The 27462-nt window shown below is 43.6% G+C and overlaps 1 protein-coding gene across 2 annotated transcripts in view; it reads left to right on the top strand.

Annotated features, from left to right (window-relative positions):
* The window catches only part of LOC138971833 (fatty acyl-CoA reductase 1-like), a 44400-nt gene extending 19501 nt beyond the window's left edge, over positions 1–24899 (top strand). For both annotated transcript variants that reach the window (XM_070344658.1, XM_070344659.1), the window contains exons 4-13: positions 11218–11290; positions 12173–12279; positions 13390–13567; positions 15420–15464; positions 16685–16871; positions 17537–17618; positions 20067–20156; positions 21835–21964; positions 22126–22253; positions 22795–24899. In XM_070344658.1, coding sequence (XP_070200759.1) covers positions 11218–11290; positions 12173–12279; positions 13390–13567; positions 15420–15464; positions 16685–16871; positions 17537–17618; positions 20067–20156; positions 21835–21964; positions 22126–22253; positions 22795–22951 — 1177 coding nt within the window. In that variant the 3' untranslated portion in view covers positions 22952–24899. The remainder of the gene's footprint in view (positions 1–11217; positions 11291–12172; positions 12280–13389; positions 13568–15419; positions 15465–16684; positions 16872–17536; positions 17619–20066; positions 20157–21834; positions 21965–22125; positions 22254–22794) is intronic.
* The last annotated feature ends 2563 nt before the right edge of the window (positions 24900–27462 follow it).

Below are 27462 nucleotides of genomic sequence, written 5' to 3'. Positions count from 1 at the left end.
TAACGCAGCTATAGCTAGAACACGCGGTGATGAAAGCGGTGGATACAAAAATCCAGCAACCAGAAAATGCAGAAGAAAAATCCAAACGGTGTAGAACAAATCGCGTAGCCTACTTTATGGCTGCTTTTTGCGGTGAAACAAAGTGTTTCCCACAGCCGTGGCCTACTTTATCGGCTGCTTTTTGCGGTGAAACAGAGTGTCTCCCACAGCCTTGGTTAGGACAGAAGTCCTCGGACCCTTCCCCCCCAAAATTCCAACAAAGTCAAAATATGGAGAAAAATCCAAGTAAAACAAGACGGTAGAAATGTAACCTGTTACAGAATGCGAAACAACAATGTAGAGAAAACTGAGTAAAACGAACAACAAATCCGTTAACCCCGCTCAGCTCTCTGCAACGGAAAACTCTGAACGTACAACAACAAAGATTCACAAACAAAGGAAAGGGAAGTAATCACAGTTAGCGCATACAATAACTCACAAATTACAATTTACATTTCCTGCAAGATGTGAATCGCTTAAGGTGTGGTATATGATCAAAACTATACAAAAAAGGGTAGCACCAAGCAGAAAATAAGTCGAGCACTGACGAGATTATCTGCTCTTAGTTATCCTTAATTGGTGGGTCTTTATCAGTCAGAAATTAACTGAGTAAATCCCGGCTTGGCCCCCATGTGTCACGTTTCAATATATCACTCAAGGTGATTATGAACCGGTTAATTACTACTAATTAACTAACCACACCACGATCCACTCTCGCAGTCATACAATTAAATAGAGTCAACAAAAGTATAAGTTTCAGACGCCTGTTTATGTATAAACTCTCCACCTCCCTCGAGCCTTCACTCAAAATATGTTCCTTTTACGTTCTCAACACGTAAAAAACCAGTGTTCACTGACAAAATGCCAGTAGTATGTAGAAAATTATAGGAACACGCTGAACCCGTGTAAATATAGTTAAATGAGAATGTTCTGTCCGAAAAGCCCTAGTTCGTGCAGGTGTCACACACCCCACGTTGTCACTACTCCAATGAAATCATAGATACGAAAAGACAACGGTGGTCAACGGGGTGCGTACGACATGGTGCACTTAGCTTTATCTCTGCTGCTGCTGCTTAGCCGGTATGCTGGTTAGTCGGTTCGCTGGTTAGCCGGTCCGCTGCCGGTTAGCCGGTCCGCTGGTTAGCCGGTCTCCTGGTTAGCCGGTCTCCTGGTTAGCGTAGCCTCAACAGTTCCCGCCAGAGTCAGCCGTGCAGATGTTACAGGAACGTAACGAAGCGAGGCGAACGAAGCGAAACGAAACGAAGGCTCAAAAGCCTATGATTGTACTCTCAATGGAAGCAAAGTCCGCTTCCTCCCTGGACCAGCCTCTGTTCGTCAACAGTGACCAAAACCGTCCAGAACCCCTTGTCGAATCCTTATGCGAAAGCCATCGCCGACGAAGGAAAATTGACGACTTGTCCTCAGCAAAATACGTGGCAGGGAGAAAGGAAAAACTAGTGGAAGTTCCCCTAGAGTGCCGAATATAATACTCGGTGAAAAACCATCATACTCTAGAAACTGTGTATACGATCCTTCCCCTTCTGCCGCTGGGTGTCAAGTGTGCCGTCCTTGAGTCTCTGACAGACCACCTAGCCAAATACACGTGACTGACCTTGTCCCAAAACCCAGTCCAGCTATACACAATTCTGCCTCCCAAGCAGAAAAAGACACGAGAAACTCAATCCGTGAAAATCCCGTGTGCGCTGTCAGCGAAAAACCGTCAGCCCTAGCTATGACAGCAGAAACCTCCACTGTAAAACTCGTGCGATACAAAACATCCGTGCTCGTAGAGCACCGTCAGCAAACTCTGCTGTAACCCAATATCACGCACAGGCGCTTTCTATCATACACGACCAAGAACAGGCACTCCACTGAGTGACGCTTTCCTGGTCTCTGTCACCCGATCGTGACACATCCACACAGTTGGGCGCGTAACGTTCGTTTACTCTCCGGTAGACCCTCCTCCGACCATCATGTCGCTGGAGCAGGAAGTAGGACTCGTCACTGAACCACACGTGTCTCCAGTGATTCCGGACGGTCCAGCGAAGGTGCTGGTTGCCCCACTGCACTCGGTTCTGGCGATGGCGGCGGGTGAGGACAGCTCCTCTGTGAGGTCTGCGAGCTCTCAAACCAGCTTCATGCAGGCGGTTCCGCACGGTCTGGTCCGATAATCGGTGTGGCCCGGGGAGAGCCTGGACAGAAGATGAGGCCGACAGGAAACGATTCCGGAGGTGGCGGAGCCGTATGAAGCGGTCGTGAGCAGCAGTTGTCGCCCTTGGTCTTCCCGCTCGTGGCAAGTCAGCAACGGAGCCAGTGGCTTGAAACCTGACCCACAGTCTACTGATGGTGCTCTGGGACACGTGGAAGTGCCTGGCGATTGCACTTTGACTTTGGCCTGCTTGTAAACGACCCAATGCAATTTGGCGGTCTTCTCTGCTCAATCGGGCCATCTTTCGTCGCTGAATTGTCGTCTGATTTCTTTGTGGCGAACAATCCGCTTTTATGGGTTTTGGAAGACATGGTGAGAGCTCAATATTCCCCGAGTTTCACGAGATTACACTGAAGCATGACGAGTGGTCATGCCAAATGAGCAATTTTGACATTGTAGCCACTGATAACGCATGCGTCACGTGCAGAGCTCACTTGTGGCAATGGACGAAAGGTCGACGACCAGATAAACATTTTCTGCAGTTTGGTGGATATCCTTGTAGCCATATAACTAAATTAACCAAATATTACAAGCTATGCGTTTCTTTTTTTGAACAGTATAATAGTCAAGACAAATTGCCAACCTTGGGCAATAAATTGCTTTGGGAGCGACATTCAAATAGGGAGGTCATATTAACAGCTATTGTGTTTTCAGCGTAGCAATAGGGTCCGATATTTAGACCAGACAAGTATAATGCCGTCGCGTCAAAGACGAGTCGCATTATACTTGTTCGAGTCTAAATATCGGACCCTATTGCTACGCTGAAAATACAATAGCGATTATATAGCTGTTCTGACCTTGATTTGTTGTTCCAAACTTACAAAATGACAGTTTTTGCGTCGTTGTGTTGATCTCAGGTTTTGATAGCAGACGCAGTTTCTTATGCGCATTAGTTTTGCGCAGGCGCCACACTGTTAAACAGCTTTTTATTAGTTAATTCGTATACAACATTCAACAAAAAGAAGTTTGATTTTTTTTAATTTTAATTTTTAATTTTGAACAAGACTACTTATGAAGAAGACCAAAACACAACATCAACGGAAAACTAGAAACAACTGAAGAACTAGGATGCAACAAGGGGAGGAGAAGAGAACAGCTAATCCGTACAACGCGAACAGACGGCAGCGAAGTTTTCAGTTTGGTGAATGGTATTTGTACTTGTCTCGTCATGAAGCGAATTTTTTAACCTCAGTTATAAACGACTGCATGAATGTTAGTGCCATGGTTTGAACATCAATACTTCAGAGGGGAATTGGGGTAGTTAGTGTGGAGTTACGAGATAAGAAAAGCCGAATGCGAAAGTTTGTGTCAGTCGGCAACTTAGCTCACACAGGCACACAAAAACGGCTGTTCCGTTTTACACCCCTGTTTGTACTACATCTTTCGACTTTGGGTATTTTGTTGTGATGGGGGTGGAAGGATGTGGATAATATTGATTGTTGACTCTTGATGTAGTAGTTGGGTGAATGTAGTCACCTAGTAGAAGTAAACCCCGAAGTTCAGGAGTACACCATGTGGGTGCCTCTTTAATGTCTTGCACTGAACGAACATCACTTGCTCTCGTAATGGACTTTCACCCACATGTAGAGAATGATAGACAAGAGTTCACTGGCACAGACCCACCAATCACTTGATGCAACATGAAACTCTGGAAAACCATGTCTGTCCATTCACATTTCTCTTTATTTTCTATTCTTCTCTTCTCCTCACCAACCCAGCTCCCAGACCCACCAATCACTTGATGCAACATGAAACTCTGGAAAACCATGTCTGTCCATTCACATTTCTCTTTATTTTCTATTCTTCTCTTCTCCTCACCAACCCAGCTCCCAGCCCGAAGGCCGGGAGGCCACACCAATAGTACAATGCAATCTACATCAGTATGTCTCCATGATAACAAAGTACAAAAACAAGTACGTCCTCTCTCTCCGAGATAGTTCTCAGTTCTCTCCCAAAATCTCAAATGCTATCATGTACATGGGGATGGGTGGCGTCAAAAGCCACCAATCAAGAGTTAGCTAACAAAACTGACATCACTTCTCATTAGTCAGTAAAGACAAGGAAGGGGGGGGGGGGGGGTAAGAGACTAAAACCTCCAAGCCACCTGGCATCTTCTATGATCTACCCTGTCAAAAGAAATGACACCCACTTGACAAAACGCCGAGTCCAACGATACCCAGACAGGCTAACGGCACATTGCATAACGACCACCTGGGGCCCAAGGTAACCCCGGCGTCTCTCTCTGGGAGGGCGGCTTGACGTCAAAGGAAAACATATTATGTTCTCTAGTGGACACAGCCGACTGAGCGAGTTTAGGACCTCCAGGTGTCTGAGCTTATCAAAATTTAACTTAAGACAGATAATGACATTACACAAAACATAAAGCGATGGGCAAAATTTACACAAGACAGAAATGACATAAAAACATTATAACGAATTAGTAGCCAGTTTAGCACTTGGCTACATCGTGGTGTTTAGGGACAGAAAATAATTGGTTTAGTCCTGTTTCATCAGGAAGTTAGCAGAAAAGGGTATGCTATCGACATTTGTAAAGCTTAAAAACATTCCCGAGAAGAATTTCAAGTTGTCAGTGTGTGCTGTTGTCGATTGAAACATCGTGTGGTACAGATGGGTAAACCGGAACCATGCGTCTTTGTTATTGTCAATATGCTTTTGGATATTGGCAAAAATGGCCGACTTCCGTAGCATTATGCTTTGATGATCGGAAGAGACCATCCAATCACAGCCCCCGAATTCCCCCACGTGTCCATCAGAATAGCTATATACTATTACTATAAACAAGAAATGGGAACATTACATGGCACAACCCCATTACATTTTTATAAGATAAACCTTTTCTGTACAGTGCAAGCTGATAATATTATGGTCTAGTGCAAGAATGTGTGTCACAAAGATAAAGAGCTCTCCTGATGGTACAGTTGAACCTGTCAGTAATGCCCACCTAAAGGACCAACCAAACAAGAAATTCCTTCGAGGTAGGAAAAACACTCCCGTTGGTCAAAGGGAAATAACCATTCTCACTGCACCCATTCTCACTGCCACCAACTGAGAAGGTTATTTCCCTTTGACCATGAATATGTTTCTCTATAAGTCCTTGTAGAATCTTAATCCACCAATAACTCCCTAACCGTGTGTTTGACTGGTCCCAATTTTTGTAAGGACCGTCTCAGGAATGTATAGAACCTGTTCACCAAGTTTGGTGACGATCGGTTCGTTCATTCTTGAGATCTATATGCGAACACAAACACACAAACACACAAACACACAAACAAACAAACAAACACATCGACCGAAACCTATACACACCCCTATACCGGGGGTGTAAACATGGTTGTTATAGACAGGTGGCCATTGGGGAAGGGTCGGCACTGTATTTGTCACAAAGACAAAGAGCTCTCCTGATGGCACAGTTGAACCTCAACTCAACTCAACTCAAATTTTATTGGCTTCAATTTTCATAGAAGAATTTGTCTTGCGCTTGGGAGAAAGTAAGAGTATAACATATAAAAACGGCATTCATATCACATTTCATGTATCACACACAGTAATCACTAGTATAAGCCTACAATTATCACATTTGTACCTGTATCATACATGCAAATAAATAGTATCACATTTCCACGTATCACACACAATATATACATTACATAACATACAGCAAGCTTCCATCTCCCGCCCCCCCCCCCCCCCCTCCCACACATACATATCCTCGCACGTGCGTCGACTCCATACAAATGACATCATCAGTCCATTAACTAAAATGCACAATGACTAGTAGTGGGTACATGATACTTAATAACCTGTCAGTAATGCCCACCTAAAGGACCAACCAAAACATGGTTGTTATAGACAGGTGGCCATTAGGGAAGGGTCCACTGTTTTTGCATGGGTGTTACTGGGAAAAATAAAAAAACCTGAAAGGCAGGGGTCCAAAATGCTCAAGTTTGAAAGAAAGTTTCTGGACATTGACGAAACCAAATCATAATAAGCAAGATGGCGGCAAATCCAAGGGAGCGAACCGAGAAAGCACGCGAACCGGTGTCAAAAGTCGGATCGGAACCGCTGCTCGTTATTTCAACTTAGCGAAACGAAGCTTTTTTTAAAAAAATTTTTGAAACCCGGAAAACCGGAATTTTCGGCTTCAGATTTTTTCAAAAACCGGAAATCCGGCAAAAGCCGGAAGAGTAACACCCATGTATTTGTCACAATAGCAGGGATGGCCAAATCTCAAAATGGTTACTTGCCAGCGAGTAACTTCAAGAAAGTCACTAGCCCGGCAGAAATGTCACTGGCCCGGTACATACCACAGTTGATCTGCAGTGTTTATATGGCTTGAAAACTCGATATTAAAACCAAAAGTGTTGCATTTGACCAGAATTTTCATTGGGCAGTCGGGCGAGTTGCCAGGCGGTTTCTACTAGCCCGGCAGATTTTTTACTCGCCCCTGGCGATCGGGCGGACGATTTGGCCATCCCTGCAATAGTCATAGAAAACTTTATTTGCGAGTGAGAAGTTCACCTGTGGTGCATATCACAGCATCAAATAACACAAAAACACATTAGTGGACACATACATGTTAGAAAATGATATGCACATTTGGGGGGCCTGGTAGCTCAGTGGGTAGAAGCACTGGAATTGTGATCCTAAGAGTGCAGGTTTGAATCCAGGCAGGGACGGACCCGGGTCAATTTTATGTGCAGAATCAGAGACGGTATCCATGTCCCACCCCTGTGTCACCACAGTTGCTCGTAAAAGACCTCGGTCATTCGGCCATAAGTGCAGGTGGCTGATTACACCTAAACACACCTAAACACACCTGGGTAGCGCGACTCTTGTTGGGATAATAGAGTAAATGAAATGAAATGAAAGAACCTAGCATACATGTAAAAACATTGAAAACATTAGAAACAAGAAATTCCTACGAGGTAGGAAAAACACCCCTGTCAAAGGGAAATAACCTTCTCAGTTGGTGGCAGTGACTGAGTGAGAATGGTTATTTCCCTTTGACCATGAAGATGTCCCTCTATAAGTCCTTGTATAATTTTAATCCACCAATAACTCCCTAACCGTGTGTTTGACTGGTCCCAATTTTTGTAAGGACCGTCTCAGGAATGTATAGAACCTGTTCACCAAGTTTGGTGACGATCGGTCCGTTCATTCTTGAGATCTATATGCGAACACAAACAAACAAACAAACAAACACATCGAGCGAAACCTATACACACCCCTATACCGGGGGTGTAACGACAAGTTTCATTTGATGTGATTAGTGAACACTTCACATATTTTGCTGGTGTCACTGGCCACAATGAATGATTACAAGTTATATTTGTATGGAAATGGTGTCAGTGCTGAAACGGTGGTACACATAACACTTTGAATAAAAGGTCAGTTCACTGGAAAAAGAATGCTATTTGGGATAAATGTATGTTATGTGGACACATTTTAGAAAATAATATGCAGACAAAAACAAATTAGATTTGACAAGTGGCTGCTGATTTGTCTAAATAGGCAGTCATTTTGACATTTGCTGATGAACAAAAAAGCTGCGGATTCTGCGAATTTGGCAATTTCGTGATTTAGGCACAATTATGCTAGTATATATTGTACTAGATGAATACCCGCTTCGCCGGGTACGGCTTCGCCGGGAAGAAGTCGAGCCGAATACCCGGCTGTGCCGGGGACCCGGCTTTAAGCCGGCGCACCGCAGGAAGAAAGGGAGATAACCGCGCAAAACACTGGAGAAGATAAGGAAGAGTAATACCCGGCTTTGCCGGGACAGTGACCTTCTAAAAATAGTATAACGGGAATATGGATTGAGCGTTGTCGACAGTGACCTTCTAAAAATAGAAACGGGAATATGGATTGACGCCACACGAAGGAAGGGAGATAAACGCTGAAAACACTGGAGAAGATAAGGAAGAGTTACTGGGAATGGATCCAGAGAAAAACCAAAATCGGTTCAGCGCTGCGCGCTGAGAGCACGTGTTGAAATATCTCATCGACCAGGTTGTGTCCGGGGTGTACCTAAATATGGCCACCAAATTTGAAAGAGGTCCATGGAGAACTTTGGCCGTGCATCGCGGACACACACACACACACACACAGACACAAGTCGTATATATATATATACATGTCCTTTATCCCTTTGGTATATGAAATTGTTTCCTGTTACCTGTAGCTATTAATGTATTATTAACAGCTACACACACCTGCATTAACATAAAACTCATATTTCACAGTGAGATGGACTTAATGAGAAAATGATTTGTGGCTACAATGCACAGCAGAGCTGACAGTAGAGTTTAACAGTACGTGTTATATAGCCCACTGATGCATGGTACAGAGCAAGAAGAGACAAGAGCAAGAAGAGTCGGAGAGAGCTTAATTTGTAACAGCTGGCATACTATAGTCAAACCCCCTTTTAACACCTCCAAAGATCTGAACAAATCGGGTCTTAAAAAGGAGGGAGTCTTAAAATGGGGGTACATTTACAGAGGTTATGAACAGAAAGTCTGATAAAACAGGGTCTTAAAAAGGAGGGAGTCTTAAATTGGGGGTAATTTTACAGAGGTTATGAACAGAAAGTCTGATAAAACAAGGTCTTAAAAAGGAGGGAGTCTTAAAATGGGGGTACATTTACAGAGGTTATGAACAGAAAGTCTGATAAAACAGGGTCTTAAAAAGGAGGGAGTCTTAAATTGGGGGTAATTTTACAGACAGAGGTTATGAACAGAAAGTCTGATAAAACAGGGTCTTAAAAAGGAGGGAGTCTTAAATTGGGGGTAATTTTACAGAGGTTATGAACAGAAAGTCTGATAAAACAGGGTCTTAAAAAGGAGGGAGTCTTAAATTGGGGGTAATTTTACAGACAGAGGTTATGAACAGAAAGTCTGATAAAACAGGGTCTTAAAAAGGAGGGAGTCTTAAAATGGGGGTACGTTTACAGAGGTTATGAACAGAAAGTCTGATAAAACAGGGTCTTAAAAAGGAGGGAGTCTTACACTGGGGGTACGTTTACACAGGTTATGAACAGATAGTCTGATAAAACAGGGTCTTAAAAAGGAGGGAGTCTTAAAATGGGGGTAAATTTACAGAGGTTATGAACCGAAAGTCTAAAATAAAACAGGGTCTTAAAAAGGAGGGAGTCTTAAATTGGGGGTAATTTTACAGACAGAGGTTATGAACAGAAAGTCTGATAAAACAGGGTCTTAAAAAGGAGGGAGTCTTAAATTGGGGGGTCTTAAAAGGGGGGTTCCATTGTATTCTATAGTGGTAAATAGCTGCCTATCTGTTGCCAGTGTTGTGTTCGGAAATAAACTGCAGTGTCCCTAAAGGTCTATGCAAAACCTCCTGTGTGCAAAACGAGGATTGTTTAGGGTTCTTGTCATTGCTTTTGTTTCTGCCTGCTGTGTATAGCACATTTGATTGTGGTGCACATATGTTTCGACAACCTGCCACGCTCTTCATGTAATGCCACTCAGACTTGCACATTGCAACATCACTAGAAGTTCATGTGGACTGCGCTTGGAGCACGCAGTGTAGTGCCCTTGTTTTTCCCTATACTCCTCTGTGCACATTTTGGTTAACATTGAATAAGATTGCCTTCCGTTTCGTTGACTCAGGAGGATAACTTGAATGTAGATCAGTTATTTGTGTATTAGAGAGATAGAGAGAGAGAGAGAGTAGAGAGAGAGAAGAGAGAGAGAGAGAGAGAGAGAAGAGAGAGAGAGAGAGAGAGAGAGAGAGAGAGAGAGAGAGAGAGAGAGATGAACTGAACTGAACTGAACTGAACTTTATTTTACAAGGATTAAGATTTAAGGCGAGGCCCTTTCTTACAATCTGTCCTTGAGATGCACATACACACAATACAAAAAAATACAAAATAGAAAAAAATAAAGGAGTGTGTGTGTGTGTGTGTGTGTGTGTGTGTGTGTGTGTGTGTGTGTGTGTGTGTGTGCACAAGATCCCATGATACAGCACCAAAAAAGAGTGCTTTCATGCATAGATGGCTAATAGCTAGGTCAGAACATTGAAGGGTGTGTGTGGGGGATAACCTGCAGTGGTGAAAGTATTGATAAATAATACTCCCATCACAACAGAGGAAGTACTCCTCCTACTGTCAGTGGGCAGAGGACTCTTGAACTACTCCGAATTGGCATACGTGCTCCATATCATTGCCATTCAGTCAGATTACTTAATCATCGCATCAGCCCTTCGCGTATCACACTTTTCCTGTTCCAAGGTGTATTCACGTCAGTCTTCCTTTGCGTGTCAAAGTGATATAATAATTCTTTATTTGATATTTTCAGCTGATCGCTGCTGTCAGGGAGATCAAAATTCAAAGCTAGTACAGTGGAACCCCCCTTTTAAGACCTCCAACAATCTGAGAAAGGCAGGCCTTAAAAAAGAGGGAGTCTTCTTCTTGTCCATCACTCAGATGGAAACGCCGGTTCTCCGCGCAAATGTTGCCGTGCGCTGTAGGTCGTCCAGACTGCCATAGAGCTTCCCTTGCACCGTGGTCGCCTCCGCCCAGATCTGGCTCCTGAGGCCATCGTGTAGTGGGCAATTAGTCTGCAGCAGGTGTTCCGTTGTCATGCTGCCTGTTTGACAAGGGCACTGGTCTGACTGGCCAATTCTGAACTTGGGAGTCTTAAAATGGGGGTAGAGGTGACTTAGAGAGGTTATGAACAGAAAGTCTGAGAAAACAAAGTCTTAAAATGGGGGTAGAATTAGAGAGGTTATGAACAGAAAGTCTGAGAAAACAAAGTCTTAAAATGGGGGTAGAGGTGACTTAGAGAGGTTATGAACAGAAAGTCTGAGAAAACAAAGTCTTAAGAAGGGAGATCCTAAATCTAGGAACTGGAAGGGGTCTGGAAGGGGTCTGGAAGGGGGCTTCCAGTGTAATATATATGTTGTTGATGAAGAGTGTATGTTTGTTTTGACAGGGTGGCGATCGAGATGAATGTGGTGGCTGTACAGAAGATGATCAAGCTGTGTCGAGACTTTAAACACCTGGAGGTACGCTTTTATTCTTGCACATTTTTCCTCCCAGGTGCACAGGTTGCTTAGTTACTGTTTTGAATGCCTCTTTAACCAGTAGGGCTGTACGGGTAGATGCAAGTATGTTTCCTTGGCCAGTTCTAATGGCAGTCTCACTCTCGGTGTTTGAAACTACGTACATTTAGGTCTTCACATCTTTTCACACTAATTGGTACATTGTACTTCAAATCTTGTTAAAAGTCTTTGAAGGAATGATATCTGTCTGATTAACATTATAATTCACAATATAACATCCCCCTCCTTCTAAAATGTTATCTTTCTGATTAACACTATAATTCACAATATAACATCCCCCTCCTATAATGTTATCTGTCTGATTAACATTATAATTCACAATATGACATCCCCCTCCTATAATGTTATCTGTCTGATTAACATTATAATGCACAGTATAACATCCCCCTCCTTCTAAAATGTTATCTGTGTGATTAACATTATAATTCACAGTATAACATCCCCCTCCTTCTATAATGTTATCTGTCTGATTAACATTATAATTCACAGTATAACATCCCCCTCCTTCCATAATGTTATCTGTCTGATTAACATTAGAATTCACAGTATAACATCCCCCTCCTTCTATAATGTTATCTGTCTGATTAACATTATAGTTCACAGTATAAAATCCCCCTTCTTGTAAAATGTTATCGGTCTGATTAACATTTCTATGTAACATCCATTCAACATCTCCTTCAAACCCTTTTACCCCCAGAGGGCACACACACACACACACATACGCACGCACACGCACGCACGCACACGCACCCACACACACACACTCAAAATGATTGAATACTAGAAATGGAGCATTTGAGATTGTCACCAGATATTTTTTTGCAGGCTCTTGTTCACGTGTCCACTGCATATTCTAACTGCGACTTGACACATATAGAAGAAACAGTCTACAAGCCTGCAGTTGAACCCCAGAAAATCATTGATGTATTGGAGTAAGTATACCTTCATTTATTTGGGGACTGTTGGACTCACCTGAGTATTCTGGGAGTCATAGGAACAAGTAGTGTTTGGATGTATGGTTGGCCTGCTGGCTCGCCAGCCAGTCCATGACAAAGTCAGCGAAAAACGAGATTGTGAGGGAGAAAAAAGGTACAGAAAAGAGGAAAAGAAGGGCTCACATGTAGCAGGGAGATAGCTCAGTTGGATAACCAGTTGCCGCTATTAGCATGGGTTCGACCCCCACGTTAGGCTAGGGATTTATTTCCAAGAATCAACTTTGTGCAGACTCTCCTCAGTGTTCGACCCCCACGTTAGGCTAGGGATTTATTTCCAAGAATCCACTTTGTGCAGACTCTCCTCAATGTACGAACACCCCAGTGTGCACGCATGCACATGAGAAATATACCAGCAAAAGTCTCAGGCCTTGGAAAACACAAAAGTCTCAGGCCTTGGAAAACACAAAAGTCTCAGGCCTTGGAAAACACAAAAGTCTCAGGCCTTGGAAAACACAAAAGTCTCAGGCCTTGGAAAATACAAAAGTCTCAGGCCTTGGAAAACACAAAAGTCTCAGGCCTTGGAAAACACAAATACATGCATGTAGCATAAAAGATAGGTTGCGCGATTCTGACGCAGGGATAGCAGCGGGAATTTTCTTAACGGATTTCCCCAAGGACGAAAGATATACCAAATACCAAAATTTATGACGGATGACAAAATTTATAACGTTTTTAACTTATTATTGCAGGGATGGTGCTAGATATCCCTGCTGCAAAGCGAGTTCCCAGTAAAGTTTTGTTCTGATTGTTTTTTTTTTTAATTTAATTTTTGTTTTTATATATAAAGACAAGTTTACAAATATACATTGGCACGCATATACAATAAACATACATTTAACATACAGGTTTGCTAACAGGTAAGGGGAGAGAGAGAGAGAGAGAGAGAGAGAGAGAGAGAGAGAGAGAGAGAGAGAGAGAGACAGAGAGAGACAGAGAGAGACAGAGAGAGAGAGAGAGAGAGAGAGAGTGCTGATTGTTTATGTTTCTGATTGGATTTTGATTTTCATGATTGGATTTTGATTTTCATGATTGGACTTTGATTTTCAGGTGGATGGATGACAGCATGGTTGAAATGTTCACAAAGAAGCTGCTCAAAGACAAACCCAACACGTACACCTACACAAAGCAGCTAGCGGAGTGGATCCTCCTCACGGAAGGGGCCGGTCTACCAATCGCTATTGTCAGGCCGTCCATTGTGGGTGCCACGTGGAAAGAGCCCTTCCCCGTGAGTGATGGGTGGATGATGGGTGGATGATGGGTGGATGATAGGGCGGTGTGAATGTTACTGGGTGGAAAGAGTCCTTCCCCGTGAGTGATGGGTGGATGATGGGTGGATGATGGGTGGATGATAGGGCGGTGTGAATGTTACTGGGTGGAAAGAGTCCTTCCCTGTGAGTGATGGGTGGATGATAGGGCTGTGAATGTTACTGGGTGGAAAGGGCCCTTCCCCGTGAGTGATGGGTGGATGATAGGGCGGTGTGAATGTTACTGGGTGGAAAGGGTCCTTCCCCGTGAGTGATGGGTGGATGATAGGGCGGTGTGAATGTTTCTGGGTGGAAAGAGTCCTTCCCCGTGAGTGATGGGTGGATGATAGGACGGTGTGAATGTTACTGGGTGGAACGAGTCCTTCCCCGTGAGTGATGGGTGGATGATAGGGCTGTGTGAATGTTACTGGGTGGAAAGAGCCCTTCCTCGTGAGTGATGGGTGGATGATAGGGCTGTGTGAATGTTACTGGGAGGAAAGAGCCCTTCCCCGTGAGTGATGGGTGGATGATAGGGCTGTGTGAATGTTACTGGGTGGAAAGAGCCCTTCCCCGTGAGTGATGGGTGGATGATAGGGCTGTGTGAATGTTACTGGGTGGAAAGAGCCCTTCCTCGTGAGTGATGGGTGGATGATAGGGCTGTGTGAATGTTTCTGGGTGGAAAGAGTCCTTCCCCGTGAGTGATGGGTGGATGATAGGGCTGTGTGAATGTTTCTGGGTGGAAAGAGTCCTTCCTCGTGAGTGATGGGTGGATGATAGGGCTGTGTGAATGTTACTGGGTGGAAAGAGCCCTTCCCCGTGAGTGATGGGTGGATGATAGGGCGGTGTGAATGTTACTGGGTGGAAAGAGTCCTTCCCCGTGAGTGATGGGTGGATGATAGGACGGTGTGAATGTTACTGGGTGGAAAGAGCCCTTCCCCGTGAGTGATGGGTGGATGATAGGGCGGTGTGAATGTTACTGGGTGGAAAGAGCCCTTCCTCGTGAGTGATGGGTGGATGATAGGGCTGTGTGAATGTTACTGGGAGGAAAGAGCCCTTCCCCGTGAGTGATGGGTGGATGATAGGGCTGTGTGAATGTTACTGGGTGGAAAGAGTCCTTCCCCGTGAGTGATGGGTGGATGATAGGGCTGTGTGAATGTTACTGGGTGGAAAGAGCCCTTCCCCGTGAGTGATGGGTGGATGATAGGGCGGTGTGAATGGTACTGGGTGGAAAGAGTCCTTCCCCGTGAGTGATGGGTGAATGATAGGGCTGTGTGAATGTTACTGGGTGGAAAGAGTCCTTCCCCGTGAGTGATGGGTGGATGATAGGGCTGTGTGAATGTTACTGGGTGGAAAGAGCCCTTCCCCGTGAGTGATGGGTGGATGATAGGGCGGTGTGAATGTTACTGGGTGGAAAGGGTCCTTCCCCGTGAGTGATGGGTGGATGATAGGGCGGTGTGAATGTTACTGGGTGGAAAGAGCCCTTCCCCGTGAGTCCTTTTGCGTGAATGTGTGTGTGTGACTGTATGTGTGCGTGCATCTATTGGTCAGTCTGTCTGTCCACCTGTTGTCTGTCTGGTGGTATTTATGTATGTTAATTGTTAGTGTCTGTGTCATGTATAGATCTCTTTGTGTGCCTGTCACAACAGGTTTTTGAATAAGTCAGAAAAAGAAAATAATAATATAGAAAAGCAGTCACAACTGGTATCAGTCAAAGGGAGGCAATTGAAGGGAAATGGTATCTTTCTGCTACATCTGTATTTCTTTTGCTCCATCAGCTTTTATGATCTGCAATGTTTTCATGATTTTGTGAAATCGGTGAGATTTTTTTTCCAGGGCTGGATTGATAACTACAATGGTCCCAGTGGATTAGCGATCGCAGTGAGTCTTTGTTTCTTTATTTCTGTCTGTACCGGTATTGGCAGTTTGCTTTCTAACTGTCAGTTCAATAGACGATGTTTGGAATTAACTCTTGTTGTTTGTTTATTTATGGCTTGTGGAAGTATAAGCCCCCAATCTCTTTGTCCCCAGCCACCCCTCCATCACTTCTCACCATTCCCCCCTGCTTGTCATAACTTTCGCTTAACTTTCAAATTAAGTTTGGCTTACATTGTATGTCTGCAATCCCATGTTCTGTTGCTTAGCTGACCTGTACAGGATCTGCTAATGTAAGTGTCTACTTGAGTATGACTCCAAATGTCATCTTTGTACACCTGTCACAAAGTCGGGAATGGTGTTTGTACGCAGGTCCGAGCTAAATATATGCTTTTTCTGTCCATCAGAACTAACCCTAATTTTTGATGCTCAAGTTATAGAAATGTCTCAGCTTCACCCTCCTGAATCCTCCTCCCAATAAACTTTGTCATTTCTACCCTAGTCCCATCCCTGACTATTACACGTGTCATTTCTACCCTAGTCCCATCCCTGACTATTACACGTGTCATTTCTACCCTAGTCCCATCCCTGACTATTACACGTGTCATTTCTACCCTAGTCCCATCCCTGACTATTACACGTGTCATTTCTACCCTAGTCCCATCCCTGACTATTGCACGTGTCATTTCTACCCTAGTCCCATCCCTGACTATTACACGTGAATTGAATACGGTGGAACTCGCCTTGTAAGACTTCCACAAATCTGAGAAAGTCAGGTCTTAAAAAGGAGGGAGTCTTAAAATGGAGGGGTAAATTTACACAGGTTATCAACAGAAAGTCTGAAAAAATAAGGTCTTAAGGCCCCCCAAAAAAAAGGGTCTGTTTACGGTAACATAGGCCAAAAAAATAGGGTCAGTAGGTCGGGATTTTTTTCTTTTTTTTTTTCTTTTTTTTTTCTCCAAAAAAACATATTTTTACGTTATTTTTATTTTTATTTTTCCCCCAAATGCCAAAATAAAGTCTAGGGTTGCGCGAAAAAAATAGGGTCGGTCGGGTTACCGTAAACAGACTATTTTTTTGGGGGGGCCTAAAATGGAGGTAATTTTCCAGAGGTTATGAACAGAAAATCTGAAAAAATAAGGTCTGAAAATGGAGGGAGGGGGGTTGGGGTGTCTTAAAAGGGGGGTTCCACTGTAGTAACAAACATTGTCTCATCTTGCCCACAGACTGGCAAGGGTCTGCTGCGGTCAATGAGGGGAGAGTGCAGCTCGCTGGCAGACATCGTTCCAGTCGACATCCCCATCAACGTCATGATTGCTGTGGCGTGGTACACGGCCGTCGCCCGACCGCGACAACTCATGGTCTACCACACCACCACTGGCAGCGTCAACCCCTTCACCTGGGGAGAGATGGGTACGTCTTGTTGTTTGTTTTTTGTTTTTTGTTATCCCCAGTGGATATTTTTTTTATGGGGAATGGGTTCTGTTACTGTAGTGTCCTCAGTCAGAAACTGGTTTGTGTACCTGATAGTAGTTTGCCAATGATAATGTAGTTCTATACGATTCCGGTATTAAGACAGTCAATATGGCTTACCTATTGGGTTTTGCACATGCTGTCCAGGAGAAAAAAGGTTGACCAAATGATTTTAGAAATGATGTATCCATTTGGTGATGTCTTCGATTTGCCAAAATTTGACTTTCCTTGTTAAATATCGGACTGGTTTGTCGCGCTAAAAACAATCGCTGTTATGCATTAGACGCTAGAGATGACATTTGAAACTTTTGTGTGTTCTCGGCAATACTGAAATCAATAGAGACAGTAAAATAGGTTACACAGTTTCCAAGTAGAAATTAAAGGTTCAGGATCAGTGCTGTGAACTCTTAGAATTCTTATAGAACTCTCTGTTTGCAGAGTCCTTAATACTTACAGTTAGCAGTGCCATTTCAGTTAAATTTGGAGGATTTTTTTCCAGATTGGGAATAAGAGATCATTGTTGTGAATTTATAAAAATAATTGGAGAACTATTTGTTGTTGTTAATATGTGGTGATGAAGATGAGGACTTCTATGTTGTGTGCAGAAAATGAAGTGGTCAACTCGTTCAAGCGAACACCTTTGGATTCCTGCTTCAGGCGACCCAAGCTCATCATGACAAGCAACAGGTAAAGCCTTGGCATCAGGGGTCAAACAAGAAAACAACAAATACAACACAATTTGATATAGTACCAGTCACACTGTGTCTGGGGTATTCCCCCCCACATGCTTACAGTATCAGCTGATCCGCCGAAAGCGGCGTATGGCTGCCTGAATGGCGGGGTAAATATGGTAATTCACGTAAAAACCCATTTGTGCAAAAACCTGACTGAACGTGGGAGTTTCAGCCCATGAATGAAGAAGAGGAAGAAAGTATTAGCTGAACTTCTTCTTCTTACAATTACCGTACTTTTCGGACTATAAGGCGATACTTTTTTTTATTTTTTTACTTAAAATCGTGGGGTCGCCTTATACACGACGTCGCCTTATTCTCGGATAAAATAGGTTTCACGAGCACTGTGAACTTGAAATCAATGAGCAACTAACAACCATTTAAGTGAACACAATTCAAGCAATGTTGATCGCCGAAAAAATTACCTGAACACTAGTTGCGTTGAAACACGACAGTCGACAGTCGGTCTCTTGACACTTCAACTGGGTACCGCTTCAACTTGCACTTCGACTTTGTCACTGTCAAGATGCCGAAAACGAAGAGAGCTTCATACGATGCTGCCTTCAAGATTAAAGCCATCGATCTTGCGATACGACTGGAGAGCAACCGAAAGGCAGCGTTCGAACTAGGCCTGAATGAATCCATGGTTCGCAAATGGCGTAAACAGAGAGGTCAGCTGTTGGGATGTAAAAAGTCACGCAAGTCTTTCCGCGGAAAAGGTGCACGCTGGCCAGAGCTTGAGGCAGAGTTGGAGGACTGGGTTAATCTTCAAAGGGCCGATGGTCGAGGCGTTTCAACCGTTCAAGTTCGATTGAAGGCAAAGGAGATGGCAGCGGCGAAGAATATTGACGAATTCACTGGGAGTGCGTCATGGTGCTTTCGTTTTATGCGGCGGAGGAATCTGTCGGTTCGCATGAAGACAACAATGTGTCAACAGTTACCGCCCGACTTTGAAGAGAAACTTGTCAGTTTCCGAAATTTTGTTTCCGAAGTGATCGCGGAACATAGTGTCGGTCACGATCAGATTATAAACATGGACGAGGTGCCGCTGCAATTTGACATGCCTCTGACCCGCACAGTGAACAAAAAGGGAGCAAAGTCGGTCAACTTGCGCACCACTGGTCATGAAAAAACACATTTCACAGTTGTCCTCGCATGCACAGCAAGTGGCCAAAAACTCCCACCGATGGCGATCTTCAAACGTAAAACCATGCCGAAGGAACAGTTTCCGAAAGGGATCGTCGTCGAAGTCAATCCCAAAGGTTGGATGGATGAGCTAAAGATGATGAGTTGGCTGAGGCAGTGTTACAGCAAACGTACAGGCGGATTCTTCCGCAGGACCAAGTCTGTGTTGGTGATGGACAGCATGCGAGCACACATCACAAAAAACGTGAAGGAAGCAGTCGGCAAACTGAACTCTGTGCCAGTCATCATCCCAGGAGGATCCCAAGCATCTCCAACCCCTCGACATCTCCTGCAATCGTCCCTTCAAGACCCATCTTCGTGGCTTGTGGGAAGCATGGATGAGTGAAGGCGATCACTCCTTCACGAAAACGGGACGACTTCGACGCGCTACCATCGCAGAGGTGTGCACCTGGGTTGTGAAGGCATGGGAGAAGGTGTCAACACGAACAATCGTCAACGGCTTCAGGAAAGCTGGCATCATCGAAGCAGACGGTCAAGCTGACAACGCTGTAGCAGACGACGAGGACGATACCGAACCGGAAACGGAAGATGAGGACACAGCTGGACCATCTACTTCGACGGGTGGGAACCGCTCGCGTGCCATGTCAGCAGCGGCTTTCATGAACTTCTTTTGTTCGGACTCTGAGGGTTCAGATTTCTCTGGATTTTCTGGGAGTGAGAGTGACGACGACGACGACGAGTGACGATTGAGGTACCGCTGATCTTTTCCCTGACTTTCTGTTTGAAACAGTGTTTCCTGCCGATTTTGAGCGGTCGCCATGTTTGATCATTGATGTTGTTGGTTTTTTTTTCTATGTACGATGTTTTTCTTCATTTTTTTCTTTCATCCCATCGCCTTATGCACGACACCATCGCCTTATCCATGGCATCGTCTTATTCTAGGCTTTTTTCATTTTTTTTTAGAAAGTAGGGGGTGCGCCCTATACACGGCAGCGCCTTATAGTCCGAAAAGTACGGTACATACTTCCACATCCTAAACCTGGACATAGTTTGTTCTGACGCTTTTGTTTTTCCCTGTTCTTTTCTCTTTTCTGGATGCAAAGACGTGCACAGTTCTAAACAAAACACGTCTCTCTGGACAAGACTAACCGATTTGTTGTGCATGCTCGAGACAAAAGTGTTGAACACTGAAGAAAAAGTCGTACATTGTGTTGCTGTGATTGTGTCTAAATGTCTGACGACAGTGTTGTTGTTCCAGCTACATGCATGACTACCTCCTGGTCATCAGTCATCTCATCCCTGCCTACATGGCCGACTTTGCATACAGGATGATGGGACAGAAGCCAAGGTATACATGTCTCTTTGCCAGGGGCGGGGGGTTGGTAAGGGGATTGGTGGGGGTGGGGTACAGGGGAAAAGGGCAGAGAGAGAGGGTCATATTCTAGGGCATTACTGGGTGTTTATATCCTTGGGTTTTTAGGGTGTATGTGTGTGCGTGTTGTAAGAGAGATATGGAAATCTATATCTATATACGGCTTGTGTGTGTCTGTGTGTTCGCTGTGTTCGCGATGCACGGCCAAAGTTCTCGATGGATCTGCTTCAAATTTGGTGGGCATATTCAGGTAGACCCCGGACACAATCTGGTCGATGAAAATTTTCAACACATGCTCTCAGCGCGCAGCGCTGAACCGATTTTGGTTTTTATGGTTTTTCTGTACATCCATTCCCAGTAACTCTTCCTTATCTTCTCCAGTGTTTTGCGCGTTTATCTCCCTTCCTTCGTGTGGCGTCAATCGTGTACGGTGCGCCGGCAAAGCCGGGTATTCGGCTCTACTTCTTCCCGGCGAAGCCGGGTATTCATCTAGGAGAGAGATATAGTGGGGAAGAGAGATATAGTGGGGGAGAGAGATATAGTGGGGGAGAGAGAGTAAGAGAGGGAGAAAGACTGTATCAGACCTGTTTACCAGTACGATTTGGGCGTATTTTGTACGCCAAATTATTATCAGTACGCAAATACGCGACACACGCACAAAATACGCATAAGAACAAGTCTAGAATACGTTTTCCGGTGTTGGTGTGCTGATTACGGGATGGTACAACTGATACCGGTTTCGGTCGAAGGGAGATAACCATGACAGCGAGTCTTCAGCTGTGGAAACCTTGTTCAGTTGTTGGCACAAGCGATCGTCAGGACAATCGTGGGAAAATGAAACGGTAAAATGTGCCAGTTTCGGATGACTGTACCAAGTCTAAACAGCAGAAGCAGCAGATTTTCTTGGAGAAATATAAGAAAGAGCCAGGAATTGTGGAGTCTACTATGGGAAAAAGTCATGCACACTGCAAGTATTGTAAATCAGATTTCTCCGTTGCCCATGCTGGGAAATATGACATCGAACGACACCGCAGTTCCAAAACTCACATGGACAAGGTTGCTGCAAAGAAATCCGCTGAAAGCTGCCAAGGAATTATGAAGTTCATTCCCGCAAAGCAAATCCTGCCAGAAGAAAAGGCTGTAGTCCGTGCTGAAGCAATGTTTTCTGAGATGATTGTAAAAATGAACTTGCCACTGTCAACCGCAGATGTTATTTCACGAACTTCATCTTTTCATTATCAATCTGCTTGGAAGACACTGGTTATAATGTTATAAACTGACAGGTAAATAAAATTGTTTTATCCCTGTTGTATCGGAAGGAGTTAAATTCTGAAGATGTTCACAAGACATGCTATTCTTACACAAACACGGTTGCACCCACGCGTACGTTTTCCCTAGCCCATATGGCTTTGCTTGCAAAGTACACCAACTTTTTGAAAAATACACTCAACTTTTTGAAAAAGTACTCTTGCCTCAGGTTTAGGGTAAACAGGTCTGCTGTATATTCCAGGGAATTCCTGAGTGTTTTACAGTGAGTGCGTGTGTGTACCGGTATACGCATGTGTGTGTGTGTGTACTTTTTTTGATTGTAAGGAGCTGCTGCAAGCACAATCTACTCCCTAGCCCCCCCCTAACTCTTCCCATGGTGTTTCAGGATGGTGAAGATCTATCGCAAGCTGCACCGCTCCCTGGAGACGCTGAGTTTCTTCACCTGCAACTCGTGGACCTGGTCCAACAACAACCTGGACGTTCTCAAGCACCAGCTCAGTCCTGATGACCTCAAGGTACAGTATGGAGAAGTACCATTATGGAGAAAACTTGTGTGCTTTTTTGAAATTCTCTCGTTATTCCTTCATGTGCATCTGCGCACAGCCGTTCGCTTTTGATTAACGAAGGTATCTTTTGTGAAGCTCTCATTGACATTTAAAAGTGTTGTGTTTTGCAGGTGTTTTACTTTGACGCTCGGCCGCTGCACTGGCCCACCTACATGGAGAACTACTGCCTGGGCGCCAAGAAATATCTGCTGAACGAAGACCTGGCCAGCGTGCCTGCCGCCAGAGCGCACCTCAGAAAGTAAGTTGACCTTTTTCTGCATTGTTTGACTAAATGTATTTCAGTAGACTGGGAATTGAGAGGGAGGTGATTGTGTGTGTGTGTGTGTGTGTGTGTGTGTGTGTGTGTGTGTGTGTGTGTGTGTCCCAGAAAAGTAATGGACAAATGCTTATTTAACTTTGTATATAAACTCTTCCACTATCACCAGATGGTTTTTTATAATTTTTTTTGTATAAATGCGTTTAATGACGTCATATCCAACTTAAGAAAAGAATTGAGGTGGCGCTCTGGCAACTTCATTTTTGAATTGAACTCTGCCATTTTGGTCAGACATTCTTTGACCAATTCTGTACTATGGGATTGCATTTCAGCTTGAAAGTTTAAAGACATCAATTAAATAAGTAGTTACTTAGAATCCTGTTTGAAAATTGTTTTGCTATTGTGAACAAACAGTGAGTTTTTCCAGTTCAGTATGAGTTGTCACTATATTTTTTCTGCCTGTGCTCTGAGAAAAAAAAAAGAAGAAGCTGATTTGTCTTTTTTTTCTTTTTTTTCCACACAGACTACGAAACATCCGCTACGTATTCAACACAGTGATTGCCGTCGTCTTGTGGCGCACGCTCATTGCCCGCTCGCAGATTGCTCGCAACCTCTGGTACCTCATCGTCAGCCTCGTTTTCAAGTTCGTCCGCTACTTCCGCATCACTAGCACCATGTGAGGCACACGCCTGTGTTAGCTATTCAACGTTTGACATCACTATCATCATGTGAGGCACGCGCCTGTGTTAGACATCCAGTTTTTGACATCACTAGCACCACGTGAGGCACAAGCCTGTGTCAGACATCCAGTTTTTGACATCACTAGCACCACGTGAGGCACAAGCCTGTGTCAGACATCCACTTTTTGACATCACTAGCACCACGTGAGGCACAAGCCTGTGTCAGACATCCAGTTTTTGACATCACTAGCACCACGTGAGGCACAAGCCTGTGTCAGACATCCACTTTTTTTTTGTTTACCCTGCACTAAGGGCAGACATTTGGAGATCTTGTGCAAGCTTTTACAAACAGCTACTACGTCTGTCTGCTTGCCTGCCTGTCATATGTTTTGCTGCCAGCTAGCCAGCCAACCAGTCAGCCAGCCAGCCAGCCAGCGGCTTAAATGCAGGATAATTGAGTGTGAATTTCGTGTAACCTGTACCATAGTTTTTCATTCGAAGGAGAGGAAGAGGAGAGAGGGGAGAGGTTTTTCTTTGTGTCAGTAAAATTTTAGTGTGCGCCAAGCTCTGCAGTGGGGTATGGCTGTATTAAAACTTATGTAATATTTGTTTGCAAACTTGGATTTTGATGCAAGAGGAGTCGAGGTTCTTACCTGGTGTTTGGTGAATGTAATGGATGTACCTGTTTGATAACAGAAGGTTTACTCTTTGGGCTGCTGATTGTACAAAAAGTACACAAAAATCCACAGGTGTCAAAATTAAATATTTTCACAGACATTTCCAGTTCCAGTGCCATTTTAAGTGACAATCTAGTTCCTGCAATCAGAAATCTGGGAAAGTATGCAGAGTATGAGCGTTTTCTTGTGAAAGGGGGTGTTTTGAAAACCACAGAAACTGGCAGCGCCGTTGGGTCTTGTGTAAATCGAGGGCTTTGCCTTGGTTATAACTTTTTGGGGTTCATTTTTAGGCATGTAGTATTGCAGAGAACCACGAGATACATCTGCCTGCCTGATAACTTGCATGATAAGGCCTTCTGTTGTGAGATATTTGAGAATAGGTGAGAGCGGTGTTTGACCGTTGGCAGAGCAGTTTGAAAATTTGCTGCATAAAAAGCACTGGCTCCTTTTATACCCCGGCTCAGCCTTTATTTAAATGGGTGTCATTACTTTATTATATCGCCCGTGAACATTCTCTTTTCAGCAGGGAAACGCCAGTTAAGCGTGTGGGTTGAATCATGCTGGTTCAGAACTCGCATCACAGTTCTGTTTTCAGGACAGTTATAAGACAGTTGTGTTCTGTCTTGGATTTACCATCTCGGATTAGCTGAACATATCTTTTCTTGTAATTTCATCATTACACTACAATGACTCCCGTAGTTGTAATTTCTTTATTATGCTACAGTGACTTCTGTAGTTGTAATTTCTTTATTATGCTACATTGAATCCTGTAGTTGTAATTTCTTCATTACACTACAGTGACTTCTGTAGTTGTAATTTCTTCATTACCCTACAATGAATCCTGTAGTTGTAATTTCTTCATTATGCTACAGTGAATCCTGTAGTTGTAATTTCTTCATTATGCTACAGTGACTCCTGTAGTTGTAATTTCTTCATTACGCTACAGTGACTCCTGTAGTTGTAGTTTCTTCATTACGCTACAGTGACTCCTGTAGTTCTAATTTCTCTATTACGCTTTAGTGACTTCTGTAGTTGTAATATCTAATCAATGTTTGTAAAGATTTTAGTCAAGCAGTATGTAAGAAATGTTAAGCCCTTTGTACTGGAAACTTGCATTCTTCCAGTAAGGTCATATATTGTACTACGTTGCAAGCCCCTGGAGCAATTATTTGATTAGTGCTTTTGTGAACAAGAAACAATTAACAAGTGGCTCTATCCCATCTCCCCCCCCCCCCTTTCCCCGTCGCGATATAACCTTCGTGGCGACGTTAAACACCAAATAAAGAAAGTTGTAATATCTTCATTACACCACAATGACTGCTCCCGTAGTTGTAATTTCTTGGTTAAGCTACAGTGAGTCGTGTCACAATAGAGTAAAAGCACACCAGTTATATAAACACTTGCCGATGATTAACACTGATTGATCGGGAGAGGAAGGCACTCATGTAATATGGCATTATTTGCACCACTTTTATATTATATGCATTTATACATTCTTAGAGTATCTGCATGAAAATGAGCTTTGTCTTGCATGAAACTGTCCGCATCTCAATTGTACATATGTGCTTAGCATGGATAGTGTCCTCGTGTGGAAAGAAGGAGTGGTGGTTGTTGTTGAGCTTACCTGTTCTTTACTCTCACGGGGCTAGAGAAGGTGACCTTCATTTAACGCGAGAAGATCATGTGTATGGTCGTTTTCAATCACACCAACATATAGGAAACCATAGTCCGTCGTCGTCGGATTTCAGAATTAAGCATCCCTGTAGAGGGATGTATAGGGCTGCTGTGTGAAGAGGTCACCTGGGAAACACAGGATGGGTCATCCCCACAGAGAACACAACAACTGCATGCTTACTTCTGGCCAACAGCTTGTTATTGGTTTCATCTTGTTCGCCATTCACCTTAACTGGAGACAGGAATGCTAGTTTCCACATTAATTGGAAATTCCCAAACAGATTTATTTTAGCAGCTTAGCTTTTGGGTTAAAAGCTGCAATAGTTTGGGAGTAGAGTGGTGTAGGGAATTTAGTTGTGTAGTTATTTATTTGAGTGTTTAGGCCAGTTTCTTCTGTGTATTTCTTGAATTCATTTCATTCATGCAAAGCGAAACAAAATGAAAAATGCCACAATTAACATTGGATTCATTTGAAATGAACTTTCAAATATGAGATTTTGGAATGGATGAACAAACGCTTGCAGCACTCTCTGCAAAATCACAGTCGGAGAATTGTGACTGAAATAATTAAACTGTGCAATATTGTGACGAAATAACTGTTTCTACGAAAGAACTGTTTCTATTATGTTCTATTGATCAATTAACTGATTTGCTGACCTGTCCCCATTCCTGTGTTTGTATGTTTATACAGCATAAGCATTGGGTTTTGTTTTGATTTCTGTACAGTGTTTTTGTTGTGTTAAGTTACATTGTTGTGCGAACGATAAGATCACACTTTATTTGAACTTGTATCTGTAGATAGCAATTAGTAGCCTAGAAGTTGTAATATTGGGTTTGCTTGGTGCTTTAAACAAAATGATAAACTTTCGGGCATTCCACATTGGCCGCTTTTTTTAAACTCGCATAGAGTGGACCCCTTTTTAAGACCAACCGGTCTGATTTTCGGTCCATAACATAATATGTAAATTGACCCACTTCCATACTTCTCTCCTGTAAGACCACAGATTTTTGGTGGTGTGAAAAGCGGGTTCCACTGTCACAGACACAAACTTTTCTCAAGTGATTTTCTGTAACGTTAGCTTCACTGTGAGTGGTGTAACATGAAAACTTGCATGACATGAAACCCTATTCTTTAACACTTAACAAGTGGCTCTATCCCATCTCCCCCCTTTCCCCTATCCCATCTCCCCCCTTTCCCTCGTCGCGCTATAACCTTCGTGGTTGAAAACGACGTTAAACACCAAATAAAGAAAGAAAGAAAGCCTATTCTTTTCTGACTTGGCCTTCATATCGTCACCATGTAGTCAATTATAGAGAGGGGAGATAACTTTTCCTCTGTAGAAGGAAGACTATCCCACATGGATTTCCCCCCTTGCTGTAGCTGCCTCATAATGGCGGAGTGGTGTTATACTGTGTATGAATCGGAGCACTGATTGTAACATGTGCGGAATTTTTATGCAAGTTTTGTTTTTGAGTGCACGGATTCATGTTCATGTTGATTTGTGAGCAATCTTGTTCTCACAGTAATTGTCACTTTTTTTTAAAAAACTGTGTTTTTGCCCAGGTATTGTTCGTTACCTTTGAACCTCCTCTCTGCAGTTTGAGTTGAGTTCAAGACGAGTTGGACGAATTATCACCAACAAATTAAAGATAAAGAGGAAACAAACAAGAAAGGAGTCTCTGTTGATGTAACAAAGTCCCTGTGAGCCATTCTATTTGCCACCCCCCCCCCCCCCCCCCCCCTCCCTCCCCCCAACAAAACAAAACAAATACCCAACAAACAAAAACCAAGGAAACAACACCCCCACCCCCATACCCGCCCCAGGAAATCTGTCTGTTGGAATGAATTCAAATTTACAAAAAATGTCTGTCACCTGTTGGTTCATTTATTAATTTAATGTATCTTTCTTTTAAAGTAGTTACTGTCCTTGTCTGAGGTGCTCAGTTCACTTGTTGGAAGGGGAAAGCAAAATGAGTGCACGAACACACACACACGCATGCACGCACACACAAACACACAAACATACACACACACACCAACACACACACACACCCACACACACACACACACACACACACATGCAAACACACACACGCACATGCACACACACACACACACACACACACTCATGCAAAAGGCACAGTTGGTTCCCCTGAATG

This window comes from Littorina saxatilis, linkage group LG7 (assembly GCF_037325665.1).
Source record: "Littorina saxatilis isolate snail1 linkage group LG7, US_GU_Lsax_2.0, whole genome shotgun sequence".
NCBI lineage: Eukaryota > Metazoa > Mollusca > Gastropoda > Littorinimorpha > Littorinidae > Littorina > Littorina saxatilis.
The sequence above is the reverse complement of the archived record's forward strand: the minus strand, read 5'-3'. Positions and strand labels throughout refer to the sequence as shown.